Source organism: Dipodomys merriami, unplaced genomic scaffold, assembly GCF_024711535.1.
Source record: "Dipodomys merriami isolate MVZ:Mamm:240054 unplaced genomic scaffold, mDipMer1.0.p SCAF_19, whole genome shotgun sequence".
Taxonomy (NCBI): Eukaryota; Metazoa; Chordata; class Mammalia; order Rodentia; family Heteromyidae; genus Dipodomys; species Dipodomys merriami.
Genome location: NW_027203270.1, coordinates 1,103,105 through 1,125,367, shown reverse-complemented (window position 1 = coordinate 1,125,367; position 22,263 = coordinate 1,103,105). Strand labels below are relative to the sequence as shown.

General features: G+C 39.5%; 1 protein-coding gene across 3 annotated transcripts in view; it reads left to right on the top strand.

Annotated features, from left to right (window-relative positions):
- The window catches only part of Dnah9 (dynein axonemal heavy chain 9), a 343,799-nt gene that overhangs the window by 228,402 nt on the left and 93,134 nt on the right, over positions 1-22,263 (top strand). For all 3 annotated transcript variants that reach the window (XM_070026946.1, XM_070026945.1, XM_070026947.1), the window contains 5 exons: positions 5,728-5,870; positions 6,202-6,363; positions 6,588-6,821; positions 10,178-10,438; positions 17,821-18,246. In XM_070026946.1, coding sequence (XP_069883047.1) covers positions 5,728-5,870; positions 6,202-6,363; positions 6,588-6,821; positions 10,178-10,438; positions 17,821-18,246 — 1,226 coding nt within the window. The remainder of the gene's footprint in view (positions 1-5,727; positions 5,871-6,201; positions 6,364-6,587; positions 6,822-10,177; positions 10,439-17,820; positions 18,247-22,263) is intronic.

Here is a 22,263-nt window from a genome sequence, read left to right as displayed (position 1 = left end):
TTTTTTTTTTGTCTAACAATTTTTGACATTGGGAAAGAAACAAATTCTCATTGTTTCCATTCCCCTTTTTGCTAGTGATATTAAGTATGTTCAATATATCTTGGCTATTCCTGTTCCTCTTCTGAGTTGCCTATTTGTGTAGCTTGACCTTTGGCTCTTGGAGTCTCTTTTCCTTGTGGCTGTGTAGGATACTACACAAGATACTAATCCTTTCTTCATAAAATGTGTTGTAAATACTATTTGAAAATCTGTGTCTGACTTTAGTCATACCAGTTTAGTTTTGGTGTTTGAAAAGTTAATATTTTTAATGCTTTGTGTTTGAGGGGTTCTATTTTAGAAATATTGTCCTATCCCAGTGCTTATGTTTTTATTGAAGTTATTATTGTCTTGTTTTTCATATTTATGTCTTGGGCTCTTTCCTTTTGTGGCAGTAGTGGGGTTTGAACTTGGGGCCTTAAATTTGCTAGAAAGGTACTCTGCCACCTGAGCCATACCTCCAGCCCTGAAATTTTTTAAGTAGCAATCTCATTGTATTTTGACACCAACATTAAATCATCCTGACATCACTTACTTATCAGTTTAACCCTCTTCATGTCAATTTTTTATGTCAGTCTCCTATTTGTCACTAGGTCTTTTTCTAGGTCTTTCACATTTGTTTGACTTCCTTATAGAACAGCAATTTCACGTTGCTCTAATGATCTCAGCTACATAGGGAGACTTCATCTGTGACTGGGAAAATCCTACCTTTGGTTCTTTCTCAGGAATAGCCTTCCTTCCCCTTTTCTCTTCTGTATACATTTATTTTTATTTTTATAGCATGTCTCCATCTTTAATATATTACTTTATCTGACTATATGAAATACCAAAAGCCAGTGATCCTTTGAAGTGTATCATTCATTCTTCCATATAGTGCCTTACAAGAATCCTATTGCAATCATCACAGTTTGAAAATCGTATTGACTGGATAATCTGAAAGGTAATTTACATCCATATATATATATATATATATATATATATATATATATATTTAAAATCTAAAGACAGGTTCTAGTCCCACTTAATCCTCTGATTTTTATACCTTTTATCATTACTTGCTAAAGGGATGTAAAGAAGTGGTATCTTTATAAAAGAAACTACAAAATTACATTATTTTAAAATTGAGTATGAGTGAAGTTCATTTTCAACATAGTGTCTTGTACATCTCATGGTTACAATGGGTCAACCTGTATCCCTATTTAAGCATTTTGTTTTTCCCTTCCCCTCCCCAAGTGGGGGAGGGAGAGAGAGGGAGGAGTTGGGGAGGTGGGGAAGGAAGGGTTGGTAGGGGAAAACAAAGGAGGAGGTAACAATGCTAGATAGGAAATGTACTCATTACCCTACTCATGTAACTGTAACCCCTCTGTACACTATTTTTACAATAAAAATTGAGTATGGGCAATTAACACAACATCTAAGAGGAACCAAGGTCAAAGTGCTCAAGAATGACTCTTACACAGCCTTAGAGACCAAACATCTACAATAAAGCTCAGTATATCTAGAAAGAGCTAGAGATATTTATCTTTGTTGATTAAAAATATCTTCTGTTCTAAGAGAAAGTACTTGTGAAAATGTCCAATCATTTTTCTTTTATTATAATTTAGCTTTTATTACCTTTAAATAGTTATACAAGGGAGTTTCAATACATGTTAGTTTATAAGTGCAGTGCCTATGTATCTACACCTGAATGACAAACCAATATATTTATTCTCAGCTTTTCATAATCAACTGACAAACTATTCACAATATAGTAAACATATTAAATGGTTAAGTGCCAGCTGAACACATAAATTAGGCAAGTTTACAGCTTTAGGTTCAAACCTAAGTAAAAGGAAAAAAAAGATTAACATTAGTATTCTGTTAATGGCAATATAAATTGGATCAATTCACCAGGAAAGTAATAGCAAATTAGCTAGTAAAACTGAAATTTCACATATTCAGTTACTATAATTATACTTTTTGTCTGTTATGTAGAAAAATTATTGGGCAGACAAAAAGAGAGAGAATGGGTGAATACAGTCATAATAACAATGTATATATATATATATATATATATATATATATCTTTATACATATGAAAATGGAATCAGGTTTCTTGAGATGAGAGATGGGAGAAAATGATGGATGGAGTGTCATCTATGTTTTAGGATATGTTTGTCAGGATCAAGAAATGAACCCTCTGAATATTTTTATTGGAATTGTATCTTGGAGATTGCGAGGGTACTACACCAATCCCCACAAGCACAAGATTTCTCTTCACCTCCGAAGGCTTTCATTTTCTCTACTATAGTCTTAATAGGAATTAAGATCAGGTATAACTTTTACGTATTTGTTGCTTAGGTGTCTATGGTTTTTGTTGGTATTCTATATAACTTTTAAATTAACTCTACTTCTTGGCTGGAAAATAGAAACATGATTTAATTTCAAACATTGGTTTTTCTACACAGGAAACTTGTTATTGTAGTACTGATTGTTTATGTAAATATTCTCATAGATTTTCCTATGAAATCAGATTTGAAACAATAATAATTTTATTGCTTTCTTAACTATCCTCATATATCCTTACACATTCTTATTTTTTTCACTTTTTGCATGGTCTGGGATCTATATAATATTGAGTAGAAAATATGTTAACAGCTGTTTTTTATCATACTTTATTGAAAAGGGAATATTTAACATTTTACTTTTAGCTTAGATTTTTGCTTTGGATTTAAGGTAGAGGTCTATATTATTCCAATCAATATAAACCTATTGTTTCCTAGTTTGCCAACGTTTTTTATTATTATCTTTAAGTTGTTCACAAAGAAGGTGCCATTTAACAAAGCAGTTTATGAATACATTATTACATCACCCCACTGTGAACATTCTTAGCCATTCTTCCCCTACTGATCCCTTCCCTCATTCTTCTTAATTTTTTAGGATATATATTGGGTTCTTGACTGCATTCTACTCCATCCTCCTCTTCATTTGTCTACCGCTTTCCCTTTGACCCCATCCTTTTCAAGTACTTCTTCTTGGTGTGTTATTTTTGCTGAACTTTTATTTTGCCTTTCTAAGGAATTACACTATTTTAGATCTCCCTTGATTCTACCATATTTCAGTTAATATATTTGTATATACTTTCATACCGCCAAACTTATTTACTTATAACTTAACAAGCTAAATGTAGCTTCCACATATATGGGGAGACATTCATTCTTTGTCTCTCTCAGCCTTACTTACTTTACTTACCATAATTTTTTCAAGATCTTTCCATTTCTTCATGAACGCTACAATATCATCCTTTCTAATGCATGAGTAAAATTTCATTGTAGTATATATACTACATTTTCTTGATCTATTTTCCCACTGAGGGGCATGTGGATTGATTCCAAAGCTTGGCTACAGTGCTGGTTATGCTAGTGGTTTTACAGTATCCTGGTTTGGGTAAACACCCAAGAGTGGGATTGCTGGATCATGTGGCAGTTCAAATGTTTAATTTTATGAGGGCCATCCACACTGCTTTCCAGAGTGGTTGGGCAAAAAATTCTCTGCATCTATTTAAATAGTCATATATTTTGTTCTTTATTAATGTGAATTATTTTCGTAGATTTTTTTTCTACTTTGTAGCTCTCTTTGAATTTCCAGGATAAACTTGACTCAGCTATCATACATTGATTCTTCTGCATTAAGATTTTTAAGTTTTGATGAATTAGTGAGATTGAGCACATAATTTTATTCTCCTATACTTCTTCATTAATACAATGTTTTATCTCCTTTTCAAATCCTGTCATATTGGGGAGGGGGGTTTGGGGGGATGGTCATGGGTCTTGAACTCTGGACCTGGGTGCTGTCCCTCAGCTCTTCAGCTCAAGGCTAATGCTCTACCACTTGAGCCACAGCACCACTTCCAGCTTTTTGTGCTTATGTGGTGCTAAGGAATGAAACCCAGTGCCTCATGCATGCAAGTCAAGCACTCTACCACTGAGCCACCTTCCTAGCTCTAATTTGTTTTTTTATTTTAAAAAAAGCATAGTTGGGGACAATGTTAATGTATATTTCTGCTGTTGTGAGTGTGTGTCCATGTTTGGAAACCTAATCTGTGACAGAAAAGTAACTAGGCAGTCTTCGTGTACATTCCTGTCATTACAAGTGAGATTAAAAATCTATTCATATATCCAAGAGATATTTTTATTTTCTTCACTATGAACTTCCCCTGAATCTCTGTTGATTTACTGATCTTTTATTTGTAGAGAATTCCTTTACATGGTGGAAACATCGACTATTAACCACAATGTGAGCGGACGCGTATTTCTTTCATTTGTCTCTAAGTTATGTTATTGTTGTGTTATTTGTTTTTGATGTTTTCACCACATTTTAAAATATTTTTATGTTGCCAAATGTATCCATATATATATATATATATATATATATATGGATATATATATCCATATATATATCCATATATACCTACGCACACACACACACACACATACATGTATATCCCAAAGTAGTTTCCATATTTTCTATTATTTTATGTGGAGTTTTTTTTGCTTGTTTGTTTTCTTTTTTGGTTGTTCCTGGGGCTTGAACTCAGAGCTGGCACATTGTCCTGCCGTGTTTTTGCTCAAGGCTAGAGCTCTACCACTTTGAATCACACATAGCTTGTGTAGTTTGTAATTGATTACTTTTTTATAATACTGGGATTTGAACTCAAGGCCTTGTGCTTGCTAGGCAAGTGCTTTACCACTTGACTCATCTCCTATCCCTAGTAGTATATAATTGGAGATAAGAGTTTCTCAGACTTTCCTAACCAGGCTGGTTTCAAACAATGATCCTCAGCTCTCAGCCCCCTGAGTAGCTAGGCTTATACGTAGAAGCCACCAGCACCTAACAATTTTTATGTTTTTAATAAGAAAAACACTGATCCATTTACAGTTTATCTTTTGTCCAATACAAGAACCCAATCTAAATGTTCGAGATATAAACTTTGCAAATCCCATATAATAAATTATGAACAATTCATCATTGATTTCAACTATCATACTTACGGTATGCTGAATTCCATGAAGCCATGCCTGCTTTCTTCCTTCCTCTCCAATAGAAACTGATTGCTTACTCTTCTTAAATAGACCCACTATCGGTATGTGTCTTTATGGTCTTTTAGATGCATAGTCTTATGCACAAATATATTTTCTATTTCATATTAAATATTAAGCTCCTTGGGAGTGCACCAATACACAGAGCCAACCGCAGAGTCATTAGTAAGTAAATGCTTTGAGAGAGAGCATACCATTCATGTGTTATAGGATGATCTGCTCCTCCCATGCTAGCACTAATACAGTCACTTCCCTCTCTGAATTTGTTGTACCTTTTAAATTATCTTTAAGTAGTTGTACAAAGGAGTTTCAATTCAATGTGTCCATTTATGAGCACAATGAATCTTGATCCATGTCATCCCTTCCATCATTCTGTTCCTCCCCATCTTGACCACCCTCACCCATCCCCTCCGGTTACCTGCTTCCACTCACAAGGTTCATGGAATATTATGTTGGTATTCACCTACTCCTCCTTTCTCCATTCATCTGGTTGGTGTACTAATAGTACCTGTCCAGTATCAGCATAATGTACACCAAGGTAAGATTACCAATGTCTGATTGCATTATTAAGCAAGATGCCAGCACTGCCCTTCTGTGTTCCACTGATTCCCAGGAGAGATCCCAGACCTCTACTCTGATGATGAGGTTGAGAACATCCTCAGCAATGTGAGGAATGAGGTCAAGACCCAAGGTCTGCTCGACAACCGAGAAAACTGCTGGAAGTTCTTCATAGAACGGATCCGAAGACAGCTGAAGGTAAAGAAAAGTTCCCCACCTGCCAGAGGTAGTCCATGAGAGCTTCTGCTGGTGTCGTGGACACAGCTGTCTTTACAGACTATCTAGGAATAGGTGATATAGGTACAGAGCCCTCTTCAGCCTGAAGCACCATTGCAAAGGGGCCATTCTCATCTCCTTTATGATCCATGTCCTTTGATCCATGGTGATGCATGCATCAGATCTTGAGCTCATGGCTAGAAAAGCTCACTAGCTCATTGTTGCATGTGCAGCTCAGTTTTCTAGGACAGCCAGAATCCAGAGCCACATCCTCTGCTGTATATCTCTCTCTGATAGCTTCTCATTTCTTCAGGTGACTCTCTGTTTCTCCCCTGTGGGGAACAAGCTAAGGGTTCGAAGCAGGAAGTTCCCAGCCATTGTCAACTGCACAGCCATCGACTGGTTCCATGAGTGGCCTCCACAGGCTCTGGAGTCAGTCAGCCTCCGCTTCTTGCAGAACACAGAGAACATTGAGGTGAGAAGGAAGAGGAGATTCCTCCGGGTCCTCCCCACCTTAGGACACAAGGAATTCCAGACCCAAATGTCAGTGTTAAAGTTCAGCCTGGCACAGAGCTGTTGAAACACAACTTTCCATATGATGAAGGATGAGTGGAGTGGATGGTTGCCTCAGTCTTTATGTAGAGATGACTCCCTGTATAGAGATGACTTCCCGTGTAGAGATAACTTCTTGTTTTTTAGCCTGCAGTGAAGCAGTCCATTAGCAAGTTTATGGCATTTGTGCACACAAGTGTCAACCAAACATCCCAGCTGTATCTGAGCAATGAGCAGCACTACAACTACACAACTCCCAAGTCCTTTCTGGAGTTCATCAGACTCTACCAGAGCTTACTGCACAGGAACAGGAAAGAACTGCAGTACAAAATGGAGCGGCTGGAGAATGGCTTGCTGAAGCTACATAGCACTTCTGCTCAGGTGAGGGACACACCTTCCTCTCCTACCTGCAGAAGGAACATACCCCTAGCATACTGAAGGGATAAAATTCTGGAAAATCATTTATATCATGTATAGTTCTGCAGGGACCCGTGAGGCATCAGAACCTGTACCAAAAGTTATGGCTGCATCCCCCCAGTGGAGGCACACATCTTCCACCTTAGATCTGGTTTGTTAACAGCTCTCTGAGCCTGGAATTTCTGGAGGGACCTCTTCTCTCTCCCTCTTTGCAACCTTTGTCTGCCCCTCAGCCTTCTTCTCCTCTCCAGTTCGAGTCCATTCTGTTATAATCTTTTTGATGTGTCACAAGGAAGTTGTAACCTGAGGCAACACAGTATTTTGTAGAGAAAAGAGTTTATTTTACTTACAATCCAGGAGGCTTAGAAGCATCAGGAACTATTGGCTCCACTGACAGTCTCCTAGCCAATGTTGAGGACATGTGCAAAAGAGGGACTAAGGGAAGATAATGACAATTCATCCTCATGGAATCTAGTCCAGTCCCATTAGACAAGATCTACTCCCAAAAAGACAACAACTCATGAGAATGGAGCTCCACCTCTTAAAGGATCCAGCACCACAAGACCACCACACTGGGGACCAAGCTCAGCACATGCCACTTTAGCATACAAACCACCCAAACTGTTGCTCTTTCCATCCTGAAAACCAAAAGAAATGAATGATGGAGCAAAGCAGTTGCTGGACTCTTCTCATTAAACCTCATTTCTTAAGCAAATGCTATCTCAGATCAGACATTTCTTCTAATATATCTAACTAGCAAGCCAACATCCAAAGGTCCCAATCATCCCGTCTTTTTTGTATTTTCTTCTTCACTCTTCCAGATAGCACAAGTTTATTTTAGTCAGTCTGTTGTTATGCTTTTGAACTAATTCACACACACAAAGAATGGTTTCCAGGGACTAAGATTTGAGAAAAATACTCTGACCCTCTTGTGGGGCAAGTCCCAGTATTCTGTTTCTGGTGCACAGAACATCCATGTACCTGTTTCAGGAGGGAGATGTTTCCCAGTCCCCCTATCTTGTCACCCTTTCCATGGGCATTTCTTCTTGACCACACATGGTCTCAAATCCTAGTACCAGCAGGATGGTATGGAAGTGTCTCTTCTGTGTCTGTGACACCCTTTTCTTAATCTTCCCGTGTTACAAGGTTGGGGATGGGGGATGTCTTTAAATAAGGAGCAGTCTAACTGTGGCTTCAGTATTTTAACTGTGGGAAGGGGGAAAAGAAAAGTTTATAATAATATGTTCTAATTTCCTATTCTATTGCAGAAAAGTCATAAAATAAACCCAGAGGTCTCTCTTCCCTGTGTTTTGGTGGGCAGTGGCCTACTTCTAACCAGCAAAACCCTCCCATCTTTTTAAATGCTATCAAGCTCCTAGTCACAGTGCAGGGGATTCTTTACCTTGGGCCTTAGGCCACAGGTCAGATTGCAATCAACAAAACAACAATGGAGAATAAAAGAAGGAGAAGGTAAAGAAGGAGAAGGAGGAGGAGGAAAAGGAAGAGGAGAAGGAGGAGGAGGAAAAGGAAGAGGAGGAGGAAAAGGAAGAGGAGGAGGAAAAGGAAGAGGAGGAGGAGGAGGAGGAGGAGGGAGGAGGAGGAGGGAGGAGGAGGGAGGAGGAGGGAGGAGAAGGGAGGAGGAGGAGGGAGGAGGAGGGAGGAGGGAGGAGGAGGGAGGAGGAGGAGGAGGGAGGAGGAGGAGGAGGAGGAGGAGGAGGAGGAGGAGGAGGAAAACCTTCACTTCCATTTTCTCAAATCTCCCAAGATTTAAAAAGGAACAAAAAGTTACTGGTGTGTTTGCTGACTGGAGTGATTATGCAGCTCCATCAATTTGATTTACAATTGCATCTCTGTCCTTGTAGAAATAACTCCACAGCTGAACAACAGGAGACTAGAAACAGATTAACCTTCCAACATGTGAATATAAGGCGCTTCTAGGGAGCAGCCTCTATTTGAGGTTAACATAAAGTCTCCTGGCTTCCATGAATACACAAAATTAAAGAGCATTCTCTCCCTCTCCCCCCCCACAATTTCTTTTCTTTCCTTTGATCTGCTATGAAAAGGGAATTATCAGCAGCTTCTAAGCCTCAGTTTTATTTTTTCCCCTTATGAATTTTGCATCATAAAGCATTTGAGTCAGTTCAACATGTTCCAGGAGCTCTGAAGTAATCTTTGGTCACTGTGTGCAATAGACTGCAGAAAATTAAAAGGCAAGAGGTCATACTGGAATGAAAAGTTTATGAACTGTACTTTAAATACACATGGCTATTTCACTCTTCTAAAGTAAATAAGTCTGTGTCTTCCTTGTGCACGTGAAAAAAGACCATTCCACGAGTATGGCATCAGAATCCACTAGAGACCTCTTAAAGTACAGACTTCCAGGCCCTACTTTCAAGAAATTCTGACTCAGTAGGTGTGGAGTCGGGCCGGGGAGTTTGCACATCTCATTCAGAGGTAATGTGGATGCTGCTACTCCTAGGCAACCACATACCCTGCTGACCTGACTGTACACAGAACACCATCCGTTGCCTCCCAGATAGTAAGATCAACAGACAGTTTCCCAGTGCTGATCCTCCTGTCACCCCATTATGCCTTCAGCCCATGTTTGACTTCAGAGATGATCCAGGAATCCAGCTGGCCTGATCAGTAGGATCCTTCCTGTCCCATGTTAGCCTGGTCATCTATTTCTAGTAAGTCTATGGAACATTGAGAACCACCAAAAGCTACTGAGTCAGTGTTTTTTAATTAAACAAGTGATCTTTTTAGGGGCCTACTTGCTAGGCAAAGTATTATGTTAGACACATGTATATTTAAAAAGAAAAACCATAGCACCAACCAATGTCAGTAAGAAGGAGCTCAGATCACTTGGAAATGAAGGGAAGGATTGGGGCACTCCATTCTAAAATATTTCACTATACTTCACTAGAGAATGAGAGAGTGTCCAGTGTTTTTTTTTTCCTTTCCCAGGTCAGGGAGCTGCTTGGACCCATCAGAGAATATAGCTTTGCATCCAGTGTTAGCCACCCATGAGGCTGAGATCTGAGAATCAAGGTTCAAAGCCAGTCTACACAGGAACGTCCATGAGACTCTTACCTTAAATTAACCAGCAAAAAGCCAGCCACAGAACTGTGGTTCAAATGGTAGAGCACTGACATTGAGTGAAAAAGCTAAGGGACAGTGCCTCAGCCCTAGTTCAAGCCCCAGTACCAGCAAAAACGAAGTTGGATTTCTGTTGTGCTCTGCAGAGTTGGGTCCTCAGGGCCATGCCTACCCACCCTCCCTCTACTCATGATAAGCCCCATACTTCTTCTCCAATGCAGGTGGACGATCTGAAAGCCAAGCTGGCCACCCAGGAAGTGGAGCTAAAGCAGAAGAACGAAGCCGCAGACAAGCTGATTCGGGTGGTGGGTGTGGAGACAGAGAAGATGAGCAGAGAGAAAGCTGTGGCCGACGAGGAAGAGCGGAAGGTGGCCCTCATCATGCTCGAGGTACAGCAGAAGCAGAAGGACTGTGAGGAGGACCTCGCCAAAGCAGAGCCAGCCCTCATGGCAGCCCAGGCAGCTCTCAACACCCTTAACAAGGTAGGAGCCAGTCGGCCGCACCTGCTTGCCTCTTGGTGGGGGGATCCAGACACAATGCCATACCCAGGTATTCCTGGGAGATGAGGAGAGTGAAGCAGGAACTAAAAGTGGGCTCCAAGTCAAGGCCCAGAGAAGAGAATGACTTGCCCAGAGTCATACAAGCATGATAGCTAGGAAGTGAACTTCCCCGATCTGCAGAAATCCAGTCCCAGACATTGTCCTGCTGTGATAACCCTGGACTACTTTTGCCCACTGGGGACTACAGGACACCCAAGCTTATCCTCAATGTGTAAGATAGAAGGTTAAGGAAGCTGAGATCTAAGGATCGCAGTTCAAAGCCAGCCCAGCCAGGCTGTGAAACTCTCAACTCCATGAACGAGACTCTTATCTCCAATGAGCCACCACAAACGAAAAGCAGAAGTGGAGCTATGGCTCAACTGATCACCAGCTTTGAGCAAAAAAAAAAATCTAAGAGACAACATCCAGGCCCTGAATTCAAGCCCCACTACTACATAGAAAAAAATATAATAAACAAAAAGACTAAAATATTAGCTCCAAAATATGAAAAATAATCTGCAAAACCAATTTAGCAAGTATTCAATTAAGTGGTGACAATGGGGAGTTTTAAGTACACCCAAGCCAGGTTTCTCCCTGAGCTCAAAGCAGCAGCCAGGTCAACCTGCAGGCCTCAAATTAGACTGTGTTCAGCCCTGCATCATTTAGGATTCCTTCTCCTTTCGGTTCATTCCACATAAATCAGGCCTCCTGCTTTCATGAGGGTCCCAGCCCCCATCATTCTACCTAGATAGACTCTGTGCGCCCACCCTGGTCCACTGCTATCTGCCTATTTCAGAAGTCTGAGCAATCCTTTTTCCTTCTTCTACATTGACAGAATTATACTTGCATGTATTTATGGGTTACAAAGTGATGTTATGATTTTTCAATTCAATGTGGGATGATTGAATCAAGCTAATTAACATACCCATTGCCTCAAATATTTAATATTTTTGTGATGAGAGGATTTGAAATTTGTTCCTGGAGTGATATCAACATATACAGTACTCAACTGTTGGCTATATTCATCATCCTTTGCAATAACAGATCTCAAAAAATTTAATATGTATTCCTCCCATTTAACTGAGGCTTCTTTGAGTAGAATTGCTCCATAACTCCTAACTTCCTCCACCCTGGGACTCTAGTAATCCCCATTCTCCTCTGCTTCAATTAGTTCAATTTGTCTTAGGTTCCATAAATGGGATGGAAATTCATTGTGTTTTGCCTTTCTGTGTTCAGTTTATTTCATGTAATATAACCTTCTCAAATTTTATCCATGCTGTCACAAATGATAGAATGTCTTTTTTTTTGCCAGTCCTGGGGCTTGATCTTTGGGCCTGGGCTCTGTCTCTAGGCTTCTTTTACTTAAGGCTAGTGCTCTACCCCTTGAGCCACAGCACCACTGCTGGCTTTTTCTGAGTAATTTATTGGAGGTAAGAGTCCCATAGATTTTCCTGTTTCGAACCACAATCCTCAGAGCTCATCCTCCTGAGTAGCTAGGATTACAAGCATGAGCCACTGGTGCCAGGCTATGTCTTTCTTTTTTAAGACTGAATTATATTCCATTATATTACACACACACACACACACACACACACACACACACACACACACACACACACACACACACACACACACACCATTCTTTTTATCCACTCAGCTATTGAAGGACTTTTAGGTTAATTCTATATATTGGCTATTGTGAATAGTATAAAATGAAAATGGAGTATTCCCTTGACATACAAATTTTAAATCTTTTGGGCAAATCCCCAACAATGGGAGTGTTGGGTCACATGGCCATTATCTTTTATTTTCCACAGTTTTTCATCATGTCTATAGTAATTTCCATCATGCTAACAGTGAGCAAGGGTTCCCTTTTCTCCACACCCTTGACAAAGAGCTCAGCATTCATCTCTTTAGTAACAACCCTTTTATCAGATAGGAGTGATGTCTTGCTGTGTGGTTTTATTTTTCCTCTTCAATCACAAAAGATTAGTGAAGTTGAGCATTTTTTTCCAGTTAGCTATTAGCCATCCATGTTTTCATTTGAAAAAATGATTATTCAAGTCCGTTGTCCATTTCTAAAATTGATTATTGGTTTTCTTTAATGAAGTTGCTTAAGTTACATATACACACACAACATTAATTCTTTTTTAATAAGTTTTTATTGTGAAAACACTGTACAGAGGGGTTACAGTTACATGAGCAAGGTAATGAGTACATTTCTTATCAAGCATTGTTGCCTCCTCCTTTGTCTTGATCAAGTATATGGATTAGTTATATTTTCTCCTAATATGGAGATCTTCTCTTTATTATGTTGCTTTCTAGACACACACATACACACATACACACACAAACACACACACAGAAGCTGTCGTATTTTGATGTAATTTCATTTGCTTATTTTTGCTTTTGTTGCTTATGCTTTTGAAATCATCTCTAAAAATAAAAACAAAAACATTGCCCAGGCCAGTGCTTGTCTTATTCCCTGTTTCCTTCTACTAGTTTCATAGTTTCAGGTCTCATGCTTAAGTCTTTAGCTTATTTTAAGTTAATTTTTGCATATGGTATAAGAGAGGGGCTCAATTTCATTCTTTTTTGCATAGTTTTTTCACACCATTTGTTAAAGGGATTATCCCTTTCCCCTTGCATATAATTGGTACATTGTAGAAAATCAATTAAATATAGGTTTCTTGCCCTTGTCCTCTTTTCCTTCTCATCCTTCCTCTTTTTTCTTCTTCTATGTCCTTCTGATCCAATCCTCCTCCTCTTTCTCCTCTGTAATAAAATGCATCCAAGTATACTACTTTCTCCTCCCCCTCCCCCACTACTCCTTCCTCCTCCCTCCCTCCCACCCTCTTCCTCCTCCTCCTCCTCTTCCTCCTCCTCCTCCTCTTCTTCCTCCTCCTCCTCCTCCTCCTCCTCCTCCTCCTCCTCCTCCTCCTCCTCCTCCTCTTCCTCCTCCTCCTCCTCCTCCTCCTCCTTCTCCTCATTTTCTTCCCATCAAGTAGAAAGAACCAGAATGAGCCACATGTAACTGGGCAGGTTTGGCTTCTTGACCAGAGAACCCCTGCGCATTGTCCTCAGAATCTTTTTCACTCACACCACTCTGATATTTAAGGACCATTTCCCTGTTTGTTCATCATATTCAAAGTTAACAATAAATCTTCAGTGAATGCATAAAGAATACCTGTAAATCAGAGCTTGGTAGTAAGTCTCTGCACATTCTGTCTCCATTTTGGCAGCTTTATTTTTGCTTTTATAGTTCAACTAAAATAAATCCAGTGTAACATTTTCTGGCTTAGTTTAAAAAATGGTGTATCTTTCAATGTCATGGCCTTAAACATCCACAAAAGTTACTTACAATTTTCTGTTTCTCATGTATTTACAGTGAATTTATGGTGTATTAAACACATAATGTACAAGAAATTATTGTTAAAATAATTAAAAAATATAGATACATAGGGTCAAATATAAAGTCACTCTCATTTTCTACTGCATATCTTCCCAGAAGTAGCTCCTGTAAGGATGTGGGTATAACTATTCCTACAATTTCCTATTCCCATTTACATTTGTATAAATGTACATATAAGATATAACATAAGCTGAGTGCTGGTGGCTCACGCCTGTAATCCTAGCTACTCAGGAGGCTGAGATCTGAGGATTGTGGTTCAAAGCAAGCCCGGGCAGGAAAGTCCATGAAACTCTTATCTCCAATAAACAACCAGCAAACTGGAAGTGGCGCTGTAGCTCAAGTGGTAGAGCGCTAGCCTTGAGCTGAAGAGCTGAGGGACAGCACTCAGGCCCAGAGTTCAAGCCCCACGACTGACAAAACAACAACAACAAAAGATATAGCATAAGTTAAATATGGATGCCTCTAGCTTACTTTCTCTCTTTGTTATTGTACTTATTTAGGGCAGACAACATGATGTTTTGATGTGCATAGCGAAACAATTATGCCATCAAGAAAAACAGTCACTTCACCTACTTGTCTATAGAGTGGGCTATTTGCATCTGGAGGGAGGTGAAGAACATCTAAAATCTATAAGAATCTACTTTAGCAAATTCCCCATGTACAAAAATAATTTTTGGCAAAAGTATGGAGGAAAGGGATTTCTTAGACACCATTGGTGGGAAGGAAATAGATATAATGGCTTGGCAGTTCCTCAAAAACTTCACAAGAGAAGTATTTGTTTGTCATCTAGCCAACCCTGAAATCCACACTCTCCCATATGGACATCTGCATTCCCATGTTCATTATCTTATTATTTACAATAGCTAAGAGATTAAAACAACCTGTTCCTATCAGTAGGTAAATGGATTGGAACGGTAGTGTATTCACATTTGTGCATGTATACATGCAGACACCCAGACATGGGAGTACTATTCAGCAATTGAGATGCGGGGGGAGGGGGCGGGGAGAGAGGGAGTGTCTGCCATTTTTTGACGAGAGGACCCTAAACCTCTGGCTTATTTCACTCTGTAAAATCTGTGACATGCAAAAATGAATAGGATAAAGATGTTACCTGATCTTATTCATACATTGAGTGTTCTTTTCCCTCTTGAAAACAAGGTTCTTTTAATGTCAGTTCATATATCAAAACCTCATTTTCTTAAATCATGGTATAATATACCATATTGTACTGTATTTTACTGATTCATCCATTGTTGAGCAAATATTCTTTTTGAATTTGGTTATATTCTTTTTGGATTTGGTAATTGCAAGTATTTATCTGAGGTAAGTAAGTAGGAAAGTGTTTAATAGAACTTGTCAGACAATAATTCTCCTCCCTCAGAGATACCCATCCACTCCCTAAAGCTGGAGCATTCACATGTTACCTTGCATGGTCAGATGATCTTGCAGGTGAGACCAGGTTAAAGGTAGGGAGACTCTCATGATTACCCTGGTCAACTCTAAATGAAGCCACAAAGGCCTACAATCCTAGCTACTTGGAAGGAGAAAGATGGGGAAATCACAGTTTAAAGGTAACTAGGATGTAAGAACTTCTTGAGACTCAGTCTCATGAAGCAGTGGTTGAATGCAGTGGTGTAGACCTGTCCTGCCTGTTATCTAAGCTACAGGGAAGCACAATTGGTGGACTCGATGATATGTGTCTGTCATTCCTAGTTCTATGGGGAATCACAGCCCAGGCCAGCCTTGGCATAAAATGAGAACCTACCTGGGAAATAACCAACACACACAAAAAAGAGCTGGAGATGTGGCTCAAGCGGAACAATACCTGCCCAGCATCTGTGAGGTTCTGAGTTCAATCCCTCATACCACCAAAACTTAAAGAGTGTGTGTGTGTTTGGATATATTGTTAATAGAAGGCAATCAATCCCAATCCAATAGCAAAATACTCTTGTCTAATGATGGGGCACCAGAGGCATTCCTATTAACACAGAAAAAGACACACACAAAAACTCCCTTCACTACTGTTACTAGAAATATTCACCTGGATTCCTCATTAGTTCACTAGTAAACAAAAATTATGAATCACACCTGTGTCCAGTAATAGCACATGAAATCATTATTCACAAATACTATAAAAATACAATAATACAAATAAGAGGAGAGGGTTAAAGGCCTATAACAAAAACACATTATAAGGTATAATAGCTTTCTTAATAGTCACACTATCCAGTTGGGAAATATAATTTCAAGATAACAAAAATAACAAAACATAAGGTACAAGTAAGTGCAAAGAAATTTGCTGAAACTGTGAAGAAAAACTGCACATTTTATTGAAGATGTGAATAAACAAATATATACAAGGTGTGTGTGTGTGTGTGTGTGTGTGTGTGTGTGTGTGTGTATGATGGACGATTCCATTTTACAAAGATGTCATTATCCTCAATCCATTCATAAGTTAAATACAATTCTAATTGAAGTCCAGTGTGGTTTTTTTATTTACTTGTCTTTAATGTCTTCAAAACTTCCTGTCATCTAACCAATTATTAAATCTTCAATAGCTTAAATGCTCAATGATATTATGAAACTGGCTAAATAAATTATGGTGCATCCCAGTGAAAGGAAATTGCACGTAGTTTACGTAAAAATATGCTTTATGAGAAAAAGCTTAGTATTTGCAGTGAAGAATCAGGTTAAAAATAGAATAAACAGCCGGGCGTGGTAGCTCATGCCTGGAATCACAGATACTTAGGAGGTGAATATTGGGGAGCTCACAGTTTAAGGTGAGTCCAGGCAAAAGAAGCTTAAATAAAAGCATCTCAGTCCAGGTCAACCCTGAGCTATATTCAAGACCCTATCACAAAAATAACTAAAACAAATGAGTCACAGGTGGCTCTCTGCTATAAACCTCCTACTCTGAAGGCTGCTAGTAGAAGTACCACTGTTTGAGGCCAGCCTGGGCAGAAAAGTTTTCAAGAGCATATCTCAAGAAATAATCAGCAAAAATCTGGGCTGAAAGTGTGGCTCAAGTGGAAGAGCACCAGCCTGGAAAGGCCACATTCAATCCCTACTACTGCCAAAATAAAATAAAATATAATGGTGATTTCTTTTTTCGCCTTTTACCTTCCTCGGAAGCAAGAGGGTCCATAATCCTGGCCTTCTCATTGAATGTTAAAGCTAGTCTTTACTCAGTTTTGTGTGCATTTAAGACAGTTTATTGCACAGATTAGAGAGGGGCTCAGCCCCCAATTTGCAGGTGAAATCACCAAAGCCTGGAAAGTTGAAGTAATGACCCCAAGGTGAAACTTTTCAGACACATCTTTCTGAAGCAAGTGAGACCTGGAAGAGAGGACAGATCTAAGGCCAGGCAGAGACAGCTGTGTCATACGCCAGCTTTCTGTCTGAATTATTTCTTGGCAGAAAAATGCCACTTTACTATCAGGGCAGTCAAGTGTCATGAGAACAAGCTCATGGAACAAAGCAGTTTAATTAAAGAAAAAAAAATCAGTTGAGTTTCAGTGCTATTCTCCGCCATCCAAGATGGAAATTAATTTATAATAACCTTATCTTTTATTCATGTCAGGCTGCCTATTTCAGAGTGTGTTAGTTAGCACGCTTGTATTTTTTTTTTCTGCTGGGTGTGAAATAATTGTATGTTTCTAATGGGCTGAGCATCACTTAAAGTTCTGAAAGAACATGGCTAAGTCTGGGGTTTGCCATTCGGGGAGCCTAGAAGCCTCTGGGGAGTAGCTCTGCCTTCCTTTGGATGAGTCATGATATTTAAAATTCGGAGGGCTGCTGCTGGCTTCAAAGCAACCCTTTCAGATTCATCACTCTCCAGTCTAACTCCATTAGTGGTTGGCAACAAAGAAAAGCTCATTCATTTTCCTCTAACAATGTCCTTCTCTTTTCCCAGACGAACCTGACAGAGCTGAAGTCATTTGGTTCCCCACCTGCGGCTGTCAGCAATGTCAGCGCTGCAGTGATGGTGCTCATGGCTCCTGGGGGCAAGGTACCCAAAGACCGGAGCTGGAAAGCAGCGAAAATCACCATGGCCAAAGTGGACAGTTTCCTGGACTCACTCATCAACTTTGACAAGGAGAATATTCACGAGAATTGCCTCAAAGCCATCAGGCCCTATCTGAAGGACCCCGAGTTCAATCCTGAGTTTGTGGCCACCAAGTCGTATGCGGCCGCAGGCCTTTGTTCTTGGGTCATAAACATTATGAGGTTCTACGAGGTGTTCTGTGATGTAGAACCCAAGCGCCAAGCACTGAGCAAAGCCACCACTGACCTCAGTGCTGCACAGGAGAAACTGGCGGCCATCAAAGCCAAGATCATGGTGAGTGAGCCCTGAGGCCCTCTACCCTTCATGCAAACCATGCAGCCTCTTCTTACACATGAGCCCGTCAGCCATCACCCTGACCCTCACATTATGAGAAATAGAAAGCCCAATTGTTTTGTGCAATATCTCTTACTTTTTCAGAAAAGGTAACATTTCCCATTTCTTTTTCCAGTACCTTCTAGGCCAAACAAAGCAAATCCCCTGGTCCCACTGATTTATGGTTCTGGTCTGTGAGGATTTTTTCTTTATCCTGAGGAAAGGAAGGATGACAGATAGATATGTATAATAGACAGACAGGATTATCCTCAGAGCCAGAAATGAACTGAACATTCTTTTCCCCGTTTTGAAATGTAGGTTTTAGCCATCTTAGCTCAGTACCTATTTTGAAGTTTATTAGTTTCAGTTCTGATCAATTGTCTGCCTACCTCAGTCAGCAAGAACACATGGGCATGTACTATAAGATCTGCACTTATTTTATGGAAGCTTTTTAAAAGCAAGTTGAATATTGTGATACCGGGAGAGGAGTGATCCCTTGTCTATAAATATAAAATGTGAGTAAGGGTCATTATCTCTGATAAACGCTATGAAAATATTATTATACCTCCTCCAAGATTGGGTGAGGATGGTGAGTAAGCGTCATTAGCTTTAATGAACACCATGTAGATGTTATCATACTTCCTCCAGGATTGGGTGAGAGGGGCAATGGTGATCTAGGATTCAGAATTTCCCTCGAATTTCACCAATACTAACATAGTCAAAATCTACCCAACATACCTCAGTTCCAATCCAGGACATGGTATTTACTGGTTATGTCCTTAGAATGCTCAAACTTCCGTAATATTGCCTGCTTTACAGGATTGAAGACCATGCATGTAAATAAAGCATAAACCTAGAGGTAGTCCATGATTAAACAGGAAAAACTGCCTCCAGCTAGTGCTCCTCTCCTGCCTCCACCCTCATTGGCTGTGTGAGCTGTCTATCACAGTTACATTCAACCATGTGCAAGAACCCAGTCACTATAGCAAACACTTATTGGTATCATTAATTACCATGCAGCCAGTCCAGGCAAAGATGAATCTTACTGCACATCTGGCATAATAGTTCTGAAGATTGTGGAAAGTAGGACTGTAGACATGTGGCATTCATCTTGTGATACAAGCTTGTTGTTTGTTAAAGTCTGTGACTGAAGGCTCTAGTTGGAAGACCCTTGCACCCAACCTCTATTTTACAAAGACACTTTGGGGAAAATAAGGTTACTTCTCTCAGTACATTACTCTGTAAATCCAGACGTTCCAGTGAAAGACCTCTCAATAATTTTCGTGTTCTTCAATCTCTACCATAAAACTTGACAAGAATTGAATTTTCAAAGACTCTTTACTGAAGTTATTTTAACTAAAGGAAACATTTGGTGCAAAGGAAATGTTTGCAAAATGTTTATACCTTTTCAGTAGCCAACATTCACTGATGGGCCCACTCAACCTGTGAAAGCAAGAAGGATATCTTTAAAATACTTGGCTACCTTAAGGAAGACTCTACTTTTCTGCCAAAATATTTTCTGGGGGGAAAATGTATTCTTGCTTTTAACAACCTCCTCTCCATGCTTTGAACACTCTACTATTAAAAAAGAGAAGGGCAAACCACCATCTCTAGCAAGAAAGATGCCCAGGACAAGAAGAGCCTTCACATGTGCTCCTGAAGCCATCACAGCCATCTGCACTCACATGCATCACGCACAAACTTGCACACACACACATGAATACATGAATACACACACTTGCATCCACATGGACATGCATGTGCACACCTGTGCACACATGTGCACCCTATTTTTAAGATAATTCCAAGTAAAAATGTTGTGTTCAAGCACATAAAGGAGGGGAATCTATAACAAGCCAGATTGATCACTAGAATTTCTATATGATTATATAAGATGGAAACATATGAAAATGTTAAAGGTGGTGATTATCTTTGGGTAGTAAAAGATTTGGTTTCTGTTTATTTTTCTTCTATAGTGTCTTTATTTTTCTTCCTCTTTGCTTTTGGTGCTGGGGATCAAACCTAGAACCTGCCCAACCTAGCTAAATACTCCATGATGGCTCCTTTTTTTTTTTGATAAGGGGAGGGTTGTAATGATATTTTGTTCGTATCTAACAAATGATGAATTATTGCTACAATTTATAAAAAGTAATCATCAGAATAAGTAATGCATTTTGCATTACAATCCCACATAGAGTAAAATAGCGAACAGTAAGTAGACAAGGGCTTTTCATGGGTTCTTAATTCTTTTATCTGCTTTAGTTGATTATTGAGGCCACATAAGAACCAACTGCCTAGTAGCTTCATTGTCATTATTTAGCCTACATAGAGTATTTATAAATGGCTTAATTAATCGCTGTTATGTAAAAAATCTGATTCCCAGCCAATCTAATCAGAAGATGCCTGAACATCCTTTACTGTCCTTGAAGTTTCTAGGGGGCTCTCCTTCAAGTAGTCATTGTTTGAGTTTTGCTATGAGCTCCCAGCAGCCCCAACTGTTTTTTTCAATAGGAAACATATTCGACTCGTTTATATCATCCTCCTCTTTCTGCTCATTTGAATTTCTAACTTTCGTCCATATGTGATGTTGAGAGCTCCATTTCTTCATGAATCCTATGCAGACAGCCTACTATTAGCTCGATGACCCCACAAGTTGTTTATTCCTATGTCTGCACAGTGAAGTTATGGCAATTCGTTTCAGATGACAACACTTTTATTTATTGCTTTTGTGCATTCAGGTAGTTTCTCTGGAGCTATCAGCCTTAAAGATGATAATAGTTAATGTCCCCAACTTCAGGTCTGCTCTCGCTCTCTCTCTTCTACCTCCCAATTTCTTTTAGTTGTTTTTATTTTGTGCTTTTGTTGTTTTTGTTTTTGCCAGTCCTCGGGCTTGAACTCAGGGCCTGGGCACTGTCCCTGAGCCTCTTTTGCTCAAAGAGCTGCTTTTGCTCTACCACCTGAGCCACAGTGCCACTTCTGGCCTTTTCTGTTTATGTGGTACTGAGGAATCAAACCCAGGGCTTCATGCATGCTAGCTAGGCAAGCACTCTACCACTAAAGCCACATTTTCAGCCCCAACTTCTTTTGTCATGACTTACTGTTTTTACAATTGCCAAGTCTAGAAACCTCTATGTTGTTTTCTCTAATCAAAATTTTAGGGAGTCATGCTCTGTCCTTAGACCAATTCATGACACTGAGAAGCCAATAAATTCCATTTCTATTTTGCAAACAGGTCTATATATTATTCACAGCAGCTCTGAGTGATACACTATAATAATTATGCTTCTTTATTTGTACAACTCTTTTCCCTCCTGGAATTTCTACTTTTCTGATTGTTTTCTTCTTCCATTGGTTCCTTTTGTGTGGCCTCTATTATTTCTATATTCTCCATTCAATCCAATATTCCATCAAGGCTTTTTCCTTAGACTTTTCTCCTTTTCTTCAGTGTCGGAGCAAACACAAGGATTTCTGATTTTTTTTTTGAGTAATTTCAGTGACTTCTGGTGCCTCTTCCTGTCTAGGTTTTTTTTTTTAATTTTCTGTGGTTCATCCTCAGGTAACGTTTTTAGTAAAATAAAGTGAAAAGCTAGTTTGTGAGCCATTATAGTCTAGAAACATCTTTATTTTATTCTGAAATGGAACAAGTGTCCTGGGATTAAATTAGGGATACAGGTGGACCCATTGCAACAATGAGATGTACAAGACTTTATGTCGAAAAATGAAGTTTACAACTTTGGCGCTGGGGGGTAGGGGGGCTGGGGCCGAGACGGAGGGCTGGAGGGAGAGATGGGAAGGGATAGGAAGGGGAAACAAAGGAGGAGGCAACAATGCTTGATAAGACATGTACTCATTACCTTGCTCATGTAATTGTAACCCCTCTGTATGGTATTTTCACAATAAAAATAAATAAAATAAAATAACAAGTGTATTCTACCAGGTCCAGCCTGAGTACTGAATTATGAGTTGATAACTTCTCTC